Source organism: Cajanus cajan, chromosome 5 (genome assembly GCF_000230855.2).
Source record: "Cajanus cajan strain Asha chromosome 5, NIPB_CcT2T_4, whole genome shotgun sequence".
Lineage (NCBI taxonomy): Eukaryota > Viridiplantae > Streptophyta > Magnoliopsida > Fabales > Fabaceae > Cajanus > Cajanus cajan.
The window spans coordinates 28,072,792-28,091,055 of NC_138521.1; the positions used below are offsets into that span (position 1 = coordinate 28,072,792).

The 18,264-nt window shown below is 33.3% G+C and overlaps 2 protein-coding genes across 4 annotated transcripts; one reads left to right on the forward strand and one right to left on the reverse strand.

Moving 5' to 3' along the window:
• Positions 1–454: 454 nt before the first annotated feature.
• On the forward strand, positions 455–6,020 carry LOC109792342 (endonuclease/exonuclease/phosphatase family protein). Of its 3 annotated transcripts, none has more exons than XM_020351748.3 (10): positions 457–803; positions 874–985; positions 1,596–1,814; positions 2,057–2,142; positions 2,706–2,821; positions 2,909–2,989; positions 3,469–3,669; positions 4,042–4,202; positions 4,286–4,983; positions 5,534–6,020. In XM_020351748.3, exons 1-10 carry the CDS (start codon positions 696–698, stop codon positions 5,603–5,605), a joined length of 1,854 nt encoding a protein of 617 aa, XP_020207337.2. In that variant the 5' UTR covers positions 457–695; the 3' UTR covers positions 5,606–6,020. The 3 variants fall into 3 exon arrangements, with proteins under 3 accessions (XP_082931295.1, XP_020207337.2, XP_082931296.1); XM_083075170.1 differs by having other exon boundaries at positions 781–803; positions 1,582–1,814; XM_083075169.1 differs by having other exon boundaries at positions 455–985; positions 1,582–1,814.
• A 3,889-nt stretch (positions 6,021–9,909) lies between these two features.
• On the reverse strand, positions 9,910–17,957 carry TKI1 (TSL-kinase interacting protein 1). Its single transcript, XM_020351746.3, has 14 exons — positions 17,730–17,957; positions 17,224–17,420; positions 17,033–17,118; positions 16,896–16,943; positions 16,571–16,680; positions 14,854–14,938; positions 14,471–14,750; positions 14,208–14,342; positions 13,938–14,089; positions 13,601–13,839; positions 12,117–12,477; positions 11,031–11,438; positions 10,820–10,954; positions 9,910–10,517 (listed from the first exon to the last, which is right to left on the reverse strand). Exons 2-14 carry the CDS (start codon positions 17,351–17,353, stop codon positions 10,290–10,292), a joined length of 2,397 nt encoding a protein of 798 aa, XP_020207335.1. The 5' UTR covers positions 17,354–17,420; positions 17,730–17,957; the 3' UTR covers positions 9,910–10,289.
• Between the last annotated feature and the right edge of the window lie 307 nt (positions 17,958–18,264).

The window sequence follows — 18,264 nt, forward strand, 5'->3', positions numbered from 1 at the left end:
GATTCAACCAATTACAAGAAAAATGTAATAAGATATATAAGGTTAAGAAAGGAGCTCAAAAGATAAAATCCTTTGTTGTAATCAATTTCAACATAGAATATTGATTATATAAATGCAAAATCAAGTACCAAAAAACCAAAATTAAGATCAAAGTATCCGATACCTGCCGGGAATAAAATCTGGGTTCCCATCCCCATCCCTGGCGGGATTCGGGTTTGCCCACCGCGGCCCTGCCTCCACTCCTATTTTTTTCTTCTTTTTTTAAAAATAAATATGAATAATTTAAAAAAAATAATAAAAAAAGTAAAATAATATAAATTTTTATATATAAATATTTCTAATTTTAGTTTATATATATATATATAAATTTTTTAATTATAACGAAGGAAAGCCCAATCCCAATAAATACAAATTTTTTTCATCGACGGGTTCGAGCAAGTACTTGAGGCGGGTTAGATTGCGATGGATACTTACTTACGAGAGTACATGGAATCAAAATATTTTTAATTAAACTACTCTTGTAATTTAAAAAAAAATTAAAAAAAAAATCTGCTTCTGCGATTGTGTCAACGGAATACAATCACAAGCTATGACAACCAGTTAAAGGAGACGAAAGGAGGGGCAACAGAAAGTTGTATCAAAATTGGAAGCCAGAAGAAGCGAATGTGAGAGAAAGAGTGATAGAATAGAATAGAATGAAGATAGTGAGTTACAACGTGAACGGCCTGAGACAGCGCATCGCGCAGTTCGGGTCTCTCCGGAATCTGCTAAATTCATTCGACGCCGACATCATTTGCTTTCAGGTGCTTCCAATGTCTCTCTTTCATCATTTCAATTCTCATTCATCACCCATTTCACTACTTCTTCCTGCAGGAGACAAAACTGCGGAGGCAGGAACTCACAGCGGATTTGGTCATGGCCCACGGATACGAATCCTTCTTCTCCTGCACCCGCACCTCTCAGAAGGGCCGAACCGGCTATTCCGGTAACCCCTTTCTTTCATCAAGAAAATTGGTCATACATAAATGAATACCCCTTCCTTCTTATTCTATTGTTGTTTCTGTTATGGGTATCAAATGTTGTTTATCATATGACCTTAAAACATTTTTTTTGAATTTTTAAGGGTTGTTTGGATAAACTTTTTCGGAAGTAGGAAAGAAATAAGAAACAAAATGAAATTAATTTTTTTTGTAAACTAATTTGTAAAGAATCTTTGCATAAACTAATTTCAGACTATAGAAAAGTTAATTTCGTTTTTCTTTTTATTTATTTTTAAAGTAATTAAGGATAAGTTTATCCAATTAGGCTCTAAGTCATATTCATATCACTTTGAAATAACAATGAAGTTTTTTTTTTCTTTCAATATTACCCTTCTTTTGTAATGCACTAGTAGATGCATAGCTGCAGCTCTATAGTGGTGTTCAATGTTAATCATTTATAGAATAATGCTATTTTAGTGATAAGATTATTATATCATGAAAATTTATATGATGAATCAATTTATTAAGATGTGTGCAATACCAAGCAACAGATAGATAGAATAAGACAGGGACTACTTCTTAGACAGTAAATTGTGTTTAGTATGCTGTATGCAGGAGTTATTACATTTTGTCGTGTAAAATCTGCGTTTTCAAGTGATGAGGTGGCGTTGCCCCTTGGGGCAGAGGAAGGCTTTACTGGTCTTTTGGGAAACTCTCAAACTAGCAAAGACAATTTGCCATTCTTGATGGAAGATCTTGAGGAATTTTCAAAAGATGAGCTTCTAAGTCTTGATAGTGAGGGGCGATGCATTATCACAGATCACACTCACTTTGGTGAGTATACATATTATCAACATATATCTAATAAAAGGAAGAAAAAAAAATTGAAAAATGGCTCTCTTGTTTACCATGTTCCTTTTTCAGATGTGTGAAGGGATATACATGAGCGTACTGAGAAAAAATGATGTATATATTCTTTAGGAATTAGTCATCTTCCTTTTTCTTTTCTTTTTTTTTTAAGAAAAAGAAGTCTGTTGTTTTGATGTAGTTGTGTACTTGTGTTTGAATCTGTTCAGTTCTTTTCAATGTGTATGGGCCCCGAGCTGGAAGTGATGATACAGAAAGGATTCAGTTCAAGCAAAAATTTTACAGGATATTACAGGTATTTGAAATGGTTGAATGTTAATGGAATCAATGGATGATTTGACCAATTTCAAACGTCATTGCTTTGCAGAATTTTTTCCATGCTTTAAATGGTCTTATGTGGGTCTTGGCAGTATTTTATGCTTCAATTTTGTGTTATTGGGTAACTATAGTAATTATAAGACAAGTTGATAATTTGGAGTAAGAGTTTGAGATTCTCCGAACAAGTTAATGTTTACTATGTTTGAAAAGTTCGAATTGGTTCATCCAATTATATTATTGCAAAGAAAATGTGACCCGAATATTGTTTGTCCATCAAAATATGTTTAGAGTTTAAGAAACTCTACAGCTTTTTTCAAAATTAGTATTATTACTATTTCTTTTGTGTTACCCGAAAGTTTTAATGATTTAATGAACATTAAACTGTTTTAAAAGGGAAACTCTACTTTATTAAAAATGGGACATGACTATCATAGTTTATGCTCAGTGCTCATTTTTGGTGCCTCTGTTTTGTTTTCAGAGCTGAAAATCTTCAGTTTTCATTTGTTTCTGTTTGATTGATGTTGATAGTCTCTTTAATAGAAAAGATGGGAGTCTTTCCTGCATCATGGAAGGAGAATATTTGTTGTTGGTGATCTCAATATTGCACCATTTGCAATTGATCGATGTGATGCAGGACCTGATTTTGAAAATAATGAGTGAGCTTACTGCCAGAATTCTATGAAATATTTTTTAATTACTAATGCTGATAAGTATCTTAACTCTTTGCCTGAATTCATATGCAGATTTAGAATATGGTTCAAATCAATGTTAATTGAAAATGGAGGCCAATTTTCTGATGTCTTCAGAGCAAAACATCCTGATAGGTATGGAGTTACCTGTTTTGTTAAATATAAAATATTGATGTGTAGTGTCCCCTTGAAAATATAATGATATTGATACCTGATGAGCATTCCCTTGTCAGAAAATGGTGAGCGGATTCTATCCTTTTTAAAAATCTTTTTATCTTGTCATCTTCCTTTTATAGGTATGATATCTTTTATATTCATATGGGATTATACTGCTTTCAAATTGAAGTCACCTTTTTCAATTTTTCAAATTTGGATTGTACAAATGGATTCAAATGAAAATACTGCTTTCAAATCTTATGCCAGACACTTTTTTCTGTGCACGTTGCTACTGGCTAGTGATATCTGCATCCTCCTCCATATTTTCCTCTCTGCCTGTTTCTTCCTTTCTAATTTTAGAATGTGTTTAGTGTTTACAATATTTTGTGGTCACACCTTCAATATGATCAGCATTAATCTTGTTAAATCATGTTTGTACATTTTGAGAATGTATGTAGAAGGGAAGCCTACACCTGTTGGTCGCAAAATACTGGTGCTGAAGTATTTAACTTCGGGAGTAGAATTGACCATATTCTGTTTGCTGGTTCATGCTTACATGAATCAGATGATCTGAAATGCCATAGTTTTATAAGATGCCATGTCAAGGACTGTGACATTCTGACACAGTACAAACGGTGTAAACCAGAAAGCACACTGAGGTAAGATGCAAGCATAATATGTGGAACACTAAGCTATTTTGTCTTTCATCCTAAACGGCTAATTGTATTTTGCAAGTAAAAGTTAGATACTTGGTGATACTGTAACATGCCCTATGTTTTGCTTCTCTCATTTTACATTACAAATTTATGAATTTTGCAAAGATCATCTCCCTGCTTTCATAAATTGTTATTTTCTGCTTTTTTTTTTCTGATAGTTTCCTCCGTATTGTTTAATAGACTCGTCTATACTTTTTTCCCCCACTTTTGGAGTGGTTCTTCACAACTGTGTCAAATGGTTCAATATTTGCAATCATATGTGATGCATGTCTTCCTTCAGATTAAGTTTAAACTGACTTCATGATCTGTGCTCAGTGCCCATCGGTGGAAGGGAGGGCATAGCATTAAACTGGAAGGATCTGATCATGCTCCAGTTTTCATGATGTTGCATGAAATTCCTGAGGTCTCTCTGCACAGTACTCCTTCCTTATCTGCTAGATATGTTCCCATGGTTCATGGCATACAGCAAACTCTAGGTACAAAACATTGTTTCTTCTTTGGATGAGAGTCTCTGTTCATATGATGTTAATGCATATATTTACTGAACCTTTTTTTGCAGTGTCAGTATTGATGAAAAGACGCGTTTCTGAACAAACAAAATCATGCGAGATGGCAAAGGAAGACATTGTAATGGGTAGTACATGTGAGAGAGAAGAATCGGTTAACAAATCTGGTTCATCTGCAACATGTCCAAATGAATGTCATTTTCCTCCAAGCCAGGATTGTAAGGGTAGCATCTTGAAACCAAATGGACTTTCCGGTGGTTCTTCTCAGGAGGCTGTTTCTAAATCAGGAAGTGAATATGAAAAATCAATAATCAGGCAATGTAACAAATCCAACAAAAGAACTAGAAATAGTCAATGGTCCCAGCTCTCGCTTCGGTCATTTTTCCAGAAAAGGACAAATCTCGACAATGGTGTCAATGACCTATGTACTGATTGCTCAAACAATCAGACAGAACCCTCTCAACCCAGCCCTCATTTACACGAAACTCCTACAGTATTTGATCATAGTGCCAGTCCTAGGCAATATGAGTTGGATACTGATGCATGTGATCAGAATTTAGCTGGACCAAATGGTAGTTCCACAAAGGAAGAAAAGAGTAACATGGCTGCACTAGAGTGGCAAAGAATACAACAGTTGATGCAGAACAGTATACCTATTTGCAAAGGCCATAAGGAGCCTTGTATTGCTCGGGTGGTGAAAAAACAAGGATCTAATTTTGGCCGCAGATTCTATGTCTGTGCTCGGGCTGAGGTAATTCATTTCCATTGAGTGATTTTGGGCATTGTGCTTCTAACTCTGAAAATTATTCTTCTGCTCTAGACTACAATAATGTGAGGACTCGGTTCGTCTGCTCATTGAAGGAATGTAGCCACTTTTTAAAATTAGAGCAATATTGATCTTCTAGTTATTTGCAAGGTTGTCAAACTTAGGAGTTTAGATAAATTTGGGGGATGAGTAAATTTGACTCAAAAACTCGTTAGAGTTTGTATCTACACAACAATGTAGTTATAGGTACAAAATTTATAGTCTATCTTTTAGGACCAAAATAAGGTTTTAGTCTTGCAAGAACTTGTTTTAAGGGAAGGATTGGGTTTTAATGAGCTGTGTCTGCACGAGTTGTATTATAACCACAATTTCTGTTTGACACCTTCAGAACTTCTCTACTGGAAATAAAGGGTATTTTTCGATAGAGCTCCAAACATGCTTCTTGTCTTTTTCCTGTTTGTCATTTCATAATTTGTGCATCTCTAACCTATGCATGCACTAGGCGGTTAATACATATGTGTTTTTCCACTTACAGGGCCCTGCATCTAATCCTGAAGCAAACTGCGGTTACTTTAAATGGGCTACTTCAAAGTCTGGGAAAAAATAATGGGCGAAAATGACATTTTAATAAAAAAAGAAAAGGATGAATCATTTGGTCACCTCATCCAAGTTTCTCTCGTAATGACAATATGGAGCTGAATTACCAGTTCTGCATGATCATGAACATTACTAACTTCTTTGAAGGAGCTACCTCTCATAACTTTATACCCCGTTTTGAAAAATGTCCTTGTAGCTTCCCACTACAATTGTGATTATTTTTGTTTCAGTTTAGGAAATAGCAGGCATGTTTCTCCATATTAAGGAGAATAATTAAAGGGTAGGCTTAAACAAATTGAATAAAAAAAAATTAATCCTGTTGTGCTGTCAATGCTCCTTCTCATAACACCTCGTCCATTTGGTCTGAAATGTGAACCATCAAATGTGGATTGTATATATTGTGAGCTTGAGTTCTCTTTTCCCCATATTTTCTTTTGACCAAGAGCTTAAATTCCTTTAAGAAGAAAATAGCCACTTGAGGTGACAAAATTATATTAAGAGTAAATTACACCGACACTGGTTGAAGTTTAATGAAATTGCACAGACACTCGCTTTTTTAACGTTTGTATTGAAAAATAGCTCAAATCAATTAGGATTTGATTTTGATTATGTACTGTCAAGTTATAAAAATGAAATTATTCTTCTATATATAAATTATTAAGAATGTCAACACAAATCCCTTAAATAAGGAGATTTATTTAAAAAAAATAAATAAATAGGTCCATTTCTTATTCCTTTTTTATTTGGATTGATTTTGTTTCCTTTTATTAGGATTATTTTATATGAAGTACTATCTAATTGAAGGAATAAAAGAAATAATTTATGATTCTATCTTTTTTCACATGGTATCATAGTCCTAGGTTTATCACTTGGGTCTTTGATTTCAGCTCTCACTTATGCAGCCTTTATTGCTGCAATCACCACTTTTTCGCACGCTAGGACAATGTTAATTGTTGCACCTATGTTCTTGCACTAAGACAACCTTAATTGCTGTATAGTTTATATCTGCACAACCTTCTCTGTTATCCAATTGATTTCAAGGTATTCCACCCATCACCATGCCTAAAGTAGAAATAGAAACTACGGTGACTTGTAGCCACAATAATGAATCCAACTTAGTTCAAAAAACTGGAGAATTACAAAGTATTTGAGCTTTTTATCATCTTAATGAAAAGAACTACCTCAAATAGTCTCAATTTTCTAGGACCTATCTCAAGGGCAGAGGACATCTTTCTCATCTTTTAGCTTCTGGTCCAAACAAGAATGATCCAAAATTTGACTCCTAAGATGAAGAGGGCTCTATGATAATGTCCTAGTTATGTGACTCCATGGAACTCGCAATCAGTGACACTTGCATGTTCTTGAAATCAACCAAGGACATTTGGGACTTTATCAGTCATACATATTCAAAGCCAAATGATGTTGCCTAAGTGTATGAGATAAAAGTGAAAACTACAACAACTAAGCAAAGGAACAAGTTAGTAACAGATTATGCCAACATCCTGCAGAATTTGTGGCAAGAGTTGGATCATTATCGTGTATATGACATGAAATGAACGAAAGATGATGTCCTTCTGAAAAATTTCATTGCAAAAGATCGCGTATATGATTTTTTGGTTGGATTGAATCTTGAATTTGACCAAGTTAGGATTCAGATTCTTAATAAGGACCCACCTTCCTTAGAAGAAGTTATCTCTATGATTCAAGTAGAAAAAAGTAGAAGGAATGTTATGCTTAAGCCTTAAAACATAGAAGGTTCAACGTTGGTAGCCAAACAAAAGTTGTTGCATAATGAAAGAAGTGATATGGCCAACAAACCATGTTAGACGCATGAAGAATGGTGAAATTCATGTTCATTACAGGAGCAATACTATATAAAACGAAATTATAGAATTGTTAGCCTTATAAAATAAAAAGCAATAATAAAGTTAAATATGCAAAATATTTTTCTATTGTTCTTGATTGTACTTTTGATATAAGTCATCAAGAACAAATGGTTCTTGTTTTGATATGTTTATATACTTTGAATTCTCCAATAAAAAAGAAGAGTATTTTTTTTAGAATTTTTAAAAGTTTATGATACATCTAGAACATGTCTTTTTCAATGAGTTTATTAATGTTTTGGAGAAAAAAATGAGTTTAATATAGATGATACAAAGGGACAAGGTCATGATAATAATAAATCTTACAGGGTAAAGATCAAGGAGTGAAAAAAATATTGGATATAAATTCAAGAGCACTTTTTACATCAAGTGAATGCCATAAATTAAATTTAGGTTTATATGATATGATTAATTTATCTCTAAGAGTTCTTTTTTTTAGTTATGAAACACATTTATTCTTTATTTGCTTCATCCACCAAACAACAGAAAGTTTTAGAGGATAATATATAAAATTTTTTATTAAACTATTATCTCAAACTTGATGAGAAAGTAGAATAGGAAGTGTTAGAAGAATAAAATTTCAAGCACTAAAGAGATAATTTGCTTCAATTATCAAAATGTTGTTAAGATCCTAAATTGAAAAGTGAAGTCATGTGCCTAATAACTTATAAGATGGGAAATTTTGAATTTTTGTTAAAAATGAATATTTGTATAATTATACAATTTAAATATATGTATATACATGTTGCTATAGATAATTTAAGAAATCTTATTGCTTACACGTCTGTGTGGAAAATGGTTTTCATTGGCTTTGAATTTCACATAAAAAATAAATTAGTTATTAAAATAAAAATAAAGTTTAGTTTTGTGAAAAATATTTTTTTTTCGTCCTTGGAGTATCCAGGGCCAATAGCAGTGACTAATCTCCTCGCTACGTTGGAGGCACCTCAAAAGGTGGGATAGCTGGCCCCAAGATTTAACGCGGCTGCATAGACAAGGCAAGATCCGAACTCCTAACCTTACTTAAGCATGGATCAACCCCTACCGCTGAACCACACGTTTGGGGTTTGTTTCGTGAAAAATGTTTAACTCATAGAAAATTATATTTTGATGAAAATAAAAGTGATCAAATTAGACATTCAACTGAAATTTCTGTGTTGAATTTATTTATTTATTTATATATATATTGTAGATAACTTTGTTTCTTCTATTGAAACTCAACTCAATTATTTTTTACAGTATGAAACTATTTTTGAATTCAAAAAAAATTTAAAACTTTAGGTGAAAATGAAATGAAAAACAATTGTATTTATCTTGATTTTTTTAAGATTGAATTAACATTCCGATATTAATAGTCTTGATTTATTTTTAGAATTAAAAGTATATTTATCTTGATTTTTTTAAGATTGAATTAACATTCCAATATTAATAGTCTTGATTTATTTTTAGAATTAAAAGTATTGAGAAAAGTGTTAAAAAAAATTAATAATCCCATAGAAATATTAAACTACATAAAAGGATTAGGTATATTTTTTTTTAACAATACCTCTTTCAATTGCTATCACTGAAACAAGCTTTTCAAAATTGAAATCGCTTAAATCATATATAAAATCAGCAATGTTACAATATTGAATGAATTGACTATCTTATCTATTGAACGTGAAATATTAAAATTATTATAAAACACTCAAATGATTATGTAGGCCCAAAAGCTAGAAGATTGGTATAAAAATTAATTATTAATATTAAATTAGGTACTTTAAATTTTTTGCCTTAGGTCCCAAAACTCTTAAACACGAACTCGGGTATAAGAAATCCATTGGCTTGAGTCTCTTCGGATAAGCAAACATACTTGTCCTTAATATATCACACTTGATTGAAGCTAAGTGTTAGTTCAAATGATGAATTAAGACCATCTAGTTTTGAAGTTTTAATTAATCACAAACACGATTTTGGACTATAATCTGTAAGAGTATTTTGTTTTAGACAAAATGTAACTTACTTTATACTCTGCTTCTATTATACAAATTAATCAAATAAAATTTCAGTCTAATTAGAAAATAGTAGCAAAAATTCATATGAAACTTCATCTAAATTGTGTTCATTATATTTGCCCTCAATCGTATATAAAAACAAGTTGTGGGTGTGGGGGAAGACGGAAATTAGTGTATATAAACTACTTTTGCTATCAAATATCCGGAATTTTATATGAACCGAACATGCAGCATCACATAAGGTCATTCATTCCCTCATCTTGTAAAAACTTGGACAAAATCTGAATGAAACACATTTTGTTCCAAAGAATTGATTGCTATTATATCACTTAAATCAGATGAATGCATTGAGATTATGTATCTGGCCCAAGTTATCACTCTAAAAGAAACAATGAGATAAATCCGACAATTAAATAACCGAGTTTAATGAGCTTGGATTAAAAATAAAATAAAATAAAATAAAAAGTCCATTGGCTTAAAAACAAGTCGATGCCACGGAGTTGCAATTTTAAGACAGTCTTCTTAACATACAACGTCCAGAAGCAGAGAATAAAAAAAAGATATGTTTACCTAAAAAAGGAGTGTTTATACAGGAGACTGATAAGTGAACTCCTTACATGATCAATTTTCTTTTTTCTTTTGTACAAAAAGGAACGAGACAGATTAGAGAAACATATACAGGAACAGTTGAAGTGGCTCCAACCAATTCTTCAGCATGCACACCTCTAGTCAGTTTAGGGAAAAATGCTATTTTTAACAAACTTCAACTGAGTTCATGCCAGAAATGGAAAACATTACCAAGATCCGATGATGAGTCTCAGATGCCACTTCCAATTTTAAAATCTGAAAGAGCTGCAGATTCTCGAGCCTCAACTGTTGATGGTGCTTCCTTCTTGTCAAATCCAAAAAAGGAGCAATTCTGGAATGCATCCAGGCTGCTGGCTATCAAGCGATTCAGTCCACTAAGACTATCACTAAAAATTAGATCTTCGCTGTGATACTTAGTTGATGGTATATCCAAATCCAACGGTCCCAAGGAATCAGGCTGCAATATGATAGAATCAAAAGACAAAGTGGGAAATAAAGTCAGATGCACTTCTATCAATAACACAATACTAATAAAATACTTTCAAAAGAAAAAGCAGTAGTTCAATATTTCCAATGAATGTAACACTTCAAATTTTTTTCAACTTCATAGTTTAGAGTGACAGAATGTCCTAAGGATTAAAAACATGTTTGTAACGACTCCCCGAGATAAGCTTTCTCCAAATTGTTTTGAACCTAAACACTAATGAAGAAGTAATGGACTTCGACAGAGAGAAAACTAGATTATAGAAAGAAAAATACCCAATACATGTCTGCTAGCGCACTAATACCCTTTCCTAAATGGTCCTGGATATCTGAATCAGACTCACAACTGTCGATAGGCATAGGGTCTGTTTGAACAAAATCATCCACAAGCCTCTCTTCATCAGGTGACAACTGCAATAAATATTATGAAAATTAAACCATATTTCACTTTGCAAGCAAGGTAGTAACAACAATTAAGATATACTACCTCATCCAATTTTTCAAAGCTACTTTCAGGAACCTTTTTCTCGGACACTAAAGAAGCAACTGAAGATAAACAAGGACCATCTTTGTGAAGAATAGGATCCTTTTTAAATAAAAAGGCATCACAAGTTTCTTCAGCATCCCAAATGGAAGACATATGGGATGCCATTGATGGTTGTCCCATCTTGTCTTGGTGTCTAGATATGTGAGCAGCAATTGCAGCATCGAAAGAATCACTACTAAAAGGAATTTGCTGAACATCGTGACAATTCTCAGCACTAGGAGGATTGATGCAGTTATCTTCGAGATCCTGGGACGCTCCTGAAAGTAGATCCCCCACACTAATGTTGGTAAGGCTGTCAGCCCACTCTCCAGCTGACAGTCCTGTTCCACTGCTTAATTTCAACTCATCCTGAATACACATACAAAGAACATAAAGTTATAGATGCTGATAATGACACGCAAATTAACTAACCAAACAACACCAGTCTGGTTAATGTTAACCCCTCAACCTTGCTGTGCGTAATTGGAACATAACAATCTAAAAAAGGAGCGATAAGCCCATGTTCACAACCTTATAAGTTTAAATATATTTTTAGACCTTTAAATACAAGATAATTTATTTTTTTGTCCCTCAAATTTAAATTTTATATTTTTAATCCTTGGGATTTGAACTCAAATGTCATTAATGAATCTATCCCAAAAAAAAAAAAAAATTTATGTCACTGAATATGTTGCACAAAATTCTCCTACTAGTGCTCTTCTTGATGAAAACATCATATAAAATTCCACTGATACAGAACAATTGACTCGATCTACATTGTAAGTGATGCAATTGATAGTCATAAGAGACTAACATTAGATTTTTTGAAATTGCAAGGACTAAAAAGATCAATTTTAAACTTGAGGAATCAAAAACAAATTCATTCCAAATTTGAGAGATTAAAAACATTTTAAGTGAAATTTATATCACAAGAGCCAATGAAGTACAATAAGGTGACACTTCAAGATCCTATCACAAGATGAAAATCTACATTAACATTATAGTGCAAATAAAAGCAAGAACAAAAAATGAGAGAATTACAATTACCATTTCTTCCAACTGTGAAGTAACAGCTCCATCTGTAACATCTTTTCCATGCCACAATGTATTGGCTGTAGGATCACGACATTCCTCAATGCTTGTATTCAGGTAAACACTGTTGTCTCTGGTATTAGGCAAATCAGTTGAAGCATTGATAAAAGTATGGTTTTTGTTCATGGATGTTCTGCAATCTTCAGATAGCTCCATGGAATGAGTATTAGTTGATAGCATAGGAGCTGAAACAGAATTCACAATCTGATCCTCAGTATTGTCCACACTAATTTTGGACTGTCTGAGCATGCAGCTGGATGCCACAGGCACTTGCATATTTAATAACCCAAGCTCAGTATTGGAGAACCAACCATACCTTCACAGAGATACGCAAATATGATCATTAGTCATTACAACATAAATATAGTAAGACATGCACACAGAGTTGTCCTGATTGAGATGCCAGGAATGTTAGGTACGCTGTCCAACATGAACACGTCCCAAACACTTGTACAACACAGGTCAGACATTGCTCATTAGGTGTTTTAAACATTTAGAAAAGTCAAATTAAAATATAATATAAAAAAAAGAATAATGTCCCTTGTTTTTTCTTTTTGAGGTTCTTTATCAAAGGAAGGAGAATAAACAACATTAAAAAATATGCCTTAGTTATTTTTGTCAGGTTCATTATCATTGGAAGGTGAAAAAACAAATCTTGATTATCAATTTAAATTATTTCCTTTGCTGATCATATTTAACATATCTATGTCGGTTCATGTTTCGGCATAAGTTTCTCCTAATAATTAAACTAGAGTATAGGTTATGGGTTTCTCCAAGTGAAGAAAAAGGGAAATTTCTCCTATAGGTATTTTGACATTAGTCAACATTTACATTTGTACAAGTATCTCATTTAAATGCAAATGAAAATGTGATCTAAATTTCATCTATATTGAAACCAATAAAATAAAAGCTAGGAATTGGAATATGTTCAAATGCTATCCCATATTTCTTTTTTTTTTTTAACCTATCCCTTGTATTTTAATTAAATAGACCACCCTATTCTACACACACAAGCTGTTCATGCTGATTTCTTTTGTTGGGCATGTTCTCCAAATTCCATCTTTACATAACAGGCAATTAAGGGCTAGAAACACTCGATAAATACTAAAAAATATCTTCAATAAAGAAGGTAAAGCAGCCCACATGGCTTTCAATTTATAGCATTTCTTGTATGCACAGGATCCCAGAAACATTTTGCTGGTTTATATAACTCGGAATCTAAAAAGCATCTTATTTACTTTTCGTCATAAATTCAACATTTCAACAGAATGCATGATTATAAATTAACCAATTAATCAGTGAAGAGAATGGATTTTCACATGTTCTTTTATCTAAGAAATTGTCAAATGAAAATTACAATTAAATCAACTATCTTACATGTCACTGTTTAGTTACTTCAAATATAACAATAAGCCAAGAGGGCAAGATAAAACAGGTACCTTAAACGGAATATGGGTGGAGTTCCAATCATTGCATATATATCTGCTGCACTAAGAGTAGATTCCTGGGTCCATCTCTGATAATTAACCAAGTTTTCCCTTTGAGTACCATAAGGAAAAAGCATTAATTCTCCAACTGCTATACTTGAATTACCCCATTTACGGTTTAGATGTTCTAAAATTGATGATATCTTCTTTCGAGTACTAAGTGTAAGCTCCAAGTGTGGATTATGCTTATCCTAGGAGAGAAAAAAAATAAAGATAAATATAAAATAGTTTCCAAAATCACTTTTACATTTCTACAATAAGATGTATGTTATTTTTCTTTTATGCTCACCATTTCCAATGCTTTTCGAGTAGGTTCATCAATTGGGAATAACTGGAGCTTCAGTTTCATGTTAATATTCACATAGTTATCAACAAATTGATTTTGTGGACATGTGGGTACAGAGGGCAGGACATAATCAACAGGGTCAGAACATTTTTCTCCTGAAATTAACATAGGAAAATCAGTGTCAATTTACAGAAGATCAGAGATAACCCTTATTTAAAGGAATTAGCCCTTATGGAAGCAAGGATAGAATAAAACTAAAAGCATGATAGCTACCTGGATTCTCCTGGTCTTGTTCAATTTCTCTAACAGTTGCAGCTCGCTCCAAATGCTCAGCAGCATCTGCAACTAAAGAAACACCAGCAATTGCAGCCTTTTCCCATTTTTTATATGCAGCTGTTGAAATCACACCTGAGCGAGAGAGAGAGAGAGACTTATGAAAATTTACTTTAAATATTTATCCATCTATTATGAAGGAAAAACTAGTTCCAAGCAGAAAACTAGTAAAAGAGATCTTGAATGGAATTGAAAAGAATCACCAGATTTCTTTCGTTGCCTTGTTGGTTTCATGGCATTTGAATCTCCCTTAGTGTTACTACGGTTAACACCCATGTTTATACTGCGCTTCATTGATGGTTTAGAAGGCCCCAATTTTAAAATATTTTGACTGTCAACAAGAACCAGTTTAACTGCACGAGCATCATTTCCTGATGCTCTACTTTGATTTGAGACTGGAGTAGGAACAGGAGAAAGACAATTCCCCCCCTGTAAGGATCGCTTCCTTACATTCTTTTTCCGGTCCTTCAAAAGTTGGTGCTCCTTTTCAACAAAATATATACATCAGCTCCAGCACATACAGAAGATATAAAATAATAAATAAATAACATAAAATTCCCAGACAATGTAAACAGCCTTTACTAACCAAGGCTTCTAAAAAAATTTTAAATCTGCGTGGCTTCAGATGAAGCTTTGAGGCTTTGCAGCTATACTTTTCTAATAACGACCACCTGTGTCAAAGGAAAAAGTGTTACACATTCAATGCAAAAAACTCCCATAACAACAGCACTATACCCCTATTCTTATTCAGGAAATTACTGTAAGATGATCAAACCATAAAATGCACTGACAATGTAAAAATGTTTTGCACAATAATCCAATGATGTCTTGCTTGATGCTGATAGAAACTCATTCATTATTAGGGTGCATAGTAGGAGAGTAATTGGCTCACACTAGTCACTAACTCAAAAAGTGAGGGAATTATGAGTCAACAAGGGGATTTGAACTGTAGCCTGCTGCCCACATGATGGCAGGAGATTCTAATTCCCCTTGTTATTTCTGTTTTTCTTCATTTTTCTACTATTTTAGTCTTTTCAGCGGATGGATACCTCCTCCGGCATAGAGCATAGTCTCCTATATTTCTACTGTCAATTCCAAATTTCTATTGATTGCCACAACAATTAATAAGTTTAACATCTCATGTAGTTGTTGACAGCATAAATTATGTGGCAATACTTCATTGAATAATGGTGTAAAACTATTTTCACTAATAATGTATCAAAATAAACTCAAATCAGAAACACAATCAGTTATCTTTCAAGGCATATACCTTTTAAAACATTTCCACAACATAATAGGGACTCCGATGCGGACAAACTGGTTAAAGTCCTAATATACTTTCCAGTCATTTGAAAAGACATGAACCCAAGCAAATGAAATGTATGTAGAAATGTAATAGTTTCTCATCAATTAAGAGTTTCTGAAATTACAGGAGACACTTAAAAGTCATGAATAAACTAGGGAAAATGACTTGATAAGGGATCCTGACAATTTCAGTCTCAAAATTAAATGTCATTAACTGAGTCACTAAATGGTCCAGTCTATTCTCAGATTAAAAAAGGGTCTTTAAACAGGGGATGTTATGTACTTTAAAGCAAATTAGTCGAGCATTTCACCCCTTAATATTGTCTTACAACAAAAAGATGTTTACACTTATGGGGCATTTGGCAGACAGAATCTTTTTTCATCTCTAGAAATCATGTTTCCTGGGAATTATATTTCCAGGGTAACATGTTTGCTGAATGTCACAAAAATGTTTAGTATGTCTAAAAATATTATTCGGAATGAAGACATAATTATAAATAAATAAATAAATAAAACTTCTCCCTTTCATGGGAATCTTGAATTTCCACCCCCTCCAATGGGAAAGTTTGTGGGAAACTTAATTAAAAAATGATTCCTGGGAAAGTTAGATTCCAGGGAATAATTTTTAAAATTATCATACCAAACATAGGAATTTAACATTCCCAACCTAGGATTCGTGAGAAACTTAAAGAATCCCCTTTCCAATCCAAACACCCCCTTATGGTCTAGGCTAGATATCTGAAGTGTCATATTTCTATCCAAGAACATGTTCTCCCAATATCAACCAGTTCTTCCATTATTTTCCTTACATGTATGCCACAAAATCAATTAAATTTCAGTTATGCACCGATGCTCTCCTTCATAAGCCCTTGATTTATTTAACAAGAACAAGAATAACTTTTTAACTTGGTGGATAAAAAGTTAAACTACATCTTACACACGCATACGCACGCACAAACATGAACCATTTAACAAATAACCACCGAATAAATTGTTACCAGCGAAGCATTGCAGCATTAGTATCTTTGGAGTTTTTGGCATCCAAACATAATCCTGGACCAAGAAGTTTGTTCATTCGTCTCACAAGCCGGTAGTAATAATGTCTGACCTGCAAGTCAGCGCCCACAAAAAAAAGGGTGAGAAAACAAAAACAAATCATGAAATTATTGGCAGGGTCAAGCTCGGTTCAGCAGGGTGCGTGAGTTATGGTAAACCCTTGGTACCGAGTTCGAATCCCATGCATTAAAAAAAGTAACCATTTTGGGAGGGGAAATGGGAAAAAATTGAAAGGGTTAAAAAGCCACGTGGAGTCATAACGGATACCTGATCCTTGTTTTTACTTTGTACACGGGAAGTAATTTTCTCAAAATTCTACAATCAAGGATATCTCAATCAGCAATAATTATAATACCATAAGAAACAAACATAGAAAGGTAATAACAGATATAAATGTACACTACCTTCCCAACTTGTCGTAAAGCGGTGAAGAAACTTTCCTCCTCTTGTCGAGTCCACGCAGCCCACTGCCTGGTCGGTTTTTTTGTAGCTATATATGACAACAAGCAATTAAACCTTTTACATCTCATCTCAACAACGATGACACGCGTCAAAGATGTTAAATAAGAAATAGGAATAAAGAGCAAAAACTGACCTGGCTGCTGTGGGTTAACAGCATTTGCAACAGCTGAGGAAACACCAGGATTCCCATTTTGAACTGAAACAACAGTCTCTGGCTGGAGTTGAGTATCTGAATCATGTGTGATTTGTGCCTCGACCTCCATTTTTATCTCTTTATTACATACTCGTCCTATTCAAATTCAAATTCAAATGCACCTAATATTCAGTTCCCTGAAAACATCAAAAAATTAATATACGATTAGAGTCCCAAAAATAACGCATCAGCTGCAACACAGGATCATAAGTTATGACGACCAGGGATCACAATTGTTGAATACAGGTGCGTGTCACAATGCACAATGTAGGTTAAAGGCACAGAAAAATTAATTCAGACTCCAATTTGTTTTTCACGCAGATATTTTTGTAAACATTCAAATGATGCAAGAAAAATTTATTTGAATTCATTGAAATTGATGGAGAAGCATCGATGTAACACAAGGAACATCATCAAATTGTAGCTCAGAGAATGAAATTGTGTACCTTGATGGCCGATACCGATATCTTTCGAATTGATGAGTTACGGAAACGGAACAACTGAGGAATTGAGAGATGGTACGCGCGTGGAGGGTAACGAAATGAAGGGAAATTGAATATCTGCAAACCCTAACGGGATGCGGGATGATGATAGAAGAAGCAAGATCGACGAACCTGCATCTTCTGTTCTAAATCTAAACGCTTCGTTTCCAGTCGTTGCAATTTTTATTTTTTTTTTTAGAAAATTAGCAATAGTCATTTATTTCTTAAGTATTGCACTTCGGTCCTTTAATAAAAATCCTGTTTTTTTTTATTAAGTTTGAAATTTGAAATATTTGTTTACTTTATGGATCAAATTGAATCTAAGATTATAAAAGAGAATTTTTAAGGTTGGTCTATTAATAAAAATCGAGATAAATAGTTAAATTTGATTCTCGAAATTATTTTTGTATAAAAGAAATAAATAAAAATTAGATCAACTCAATTATATTAATTGAGTTGAATGAGTTTAATGTTTTTCTTTTAAAAACGTTAACTTATC

Excerpts from the sequence above, each read along its gene's own strand:
- LOC109792342 (XM_083075169.1), top strand. The coding sequence starts at position 696 with ATGAAGATAGTGAGTTACAACGTGAACGGCCTGAGACAGCGCATCGCG. Across the intron at positions 2,822-2,908 it reads CCTGATTTTGAAAATAATGA|ATTTAGAATATGGTTCAAAT; the intron begins GTGAGCTTACTG and ends ATTCATATGCAG. Across the intron at positions 4,203-4,285 it reads TGGCATACAGCAAACTCTAG|TGTCAGTATTGATGAAAAGA; the intron begins GTACAAAACATT and ends CTTTTTTTGCAG.
- TKI1 (XM_020351746.3), bottom strand. The coding sequence starts at position 17,353 with ATGGAGGTCGAGGCACAAATCACACATGATTCAGATACTCAACTCCAG. Across the intron at positions 14,343-14,470 it reads AAGGCAACGAAAGAAATCTG|GTGTGATTTCAACAGCTGCA; the intron begins GTGATTCTTTTC and ends TCTCTCGCTCAG. Across the intron at positions 10,518-10,819 it reads CGCTAGCAGACATGTATTGG|CCTGATTCCTTGGGACCGTT; the intron begins GTATTTTTCTTT and ends ATCATATTGCAG.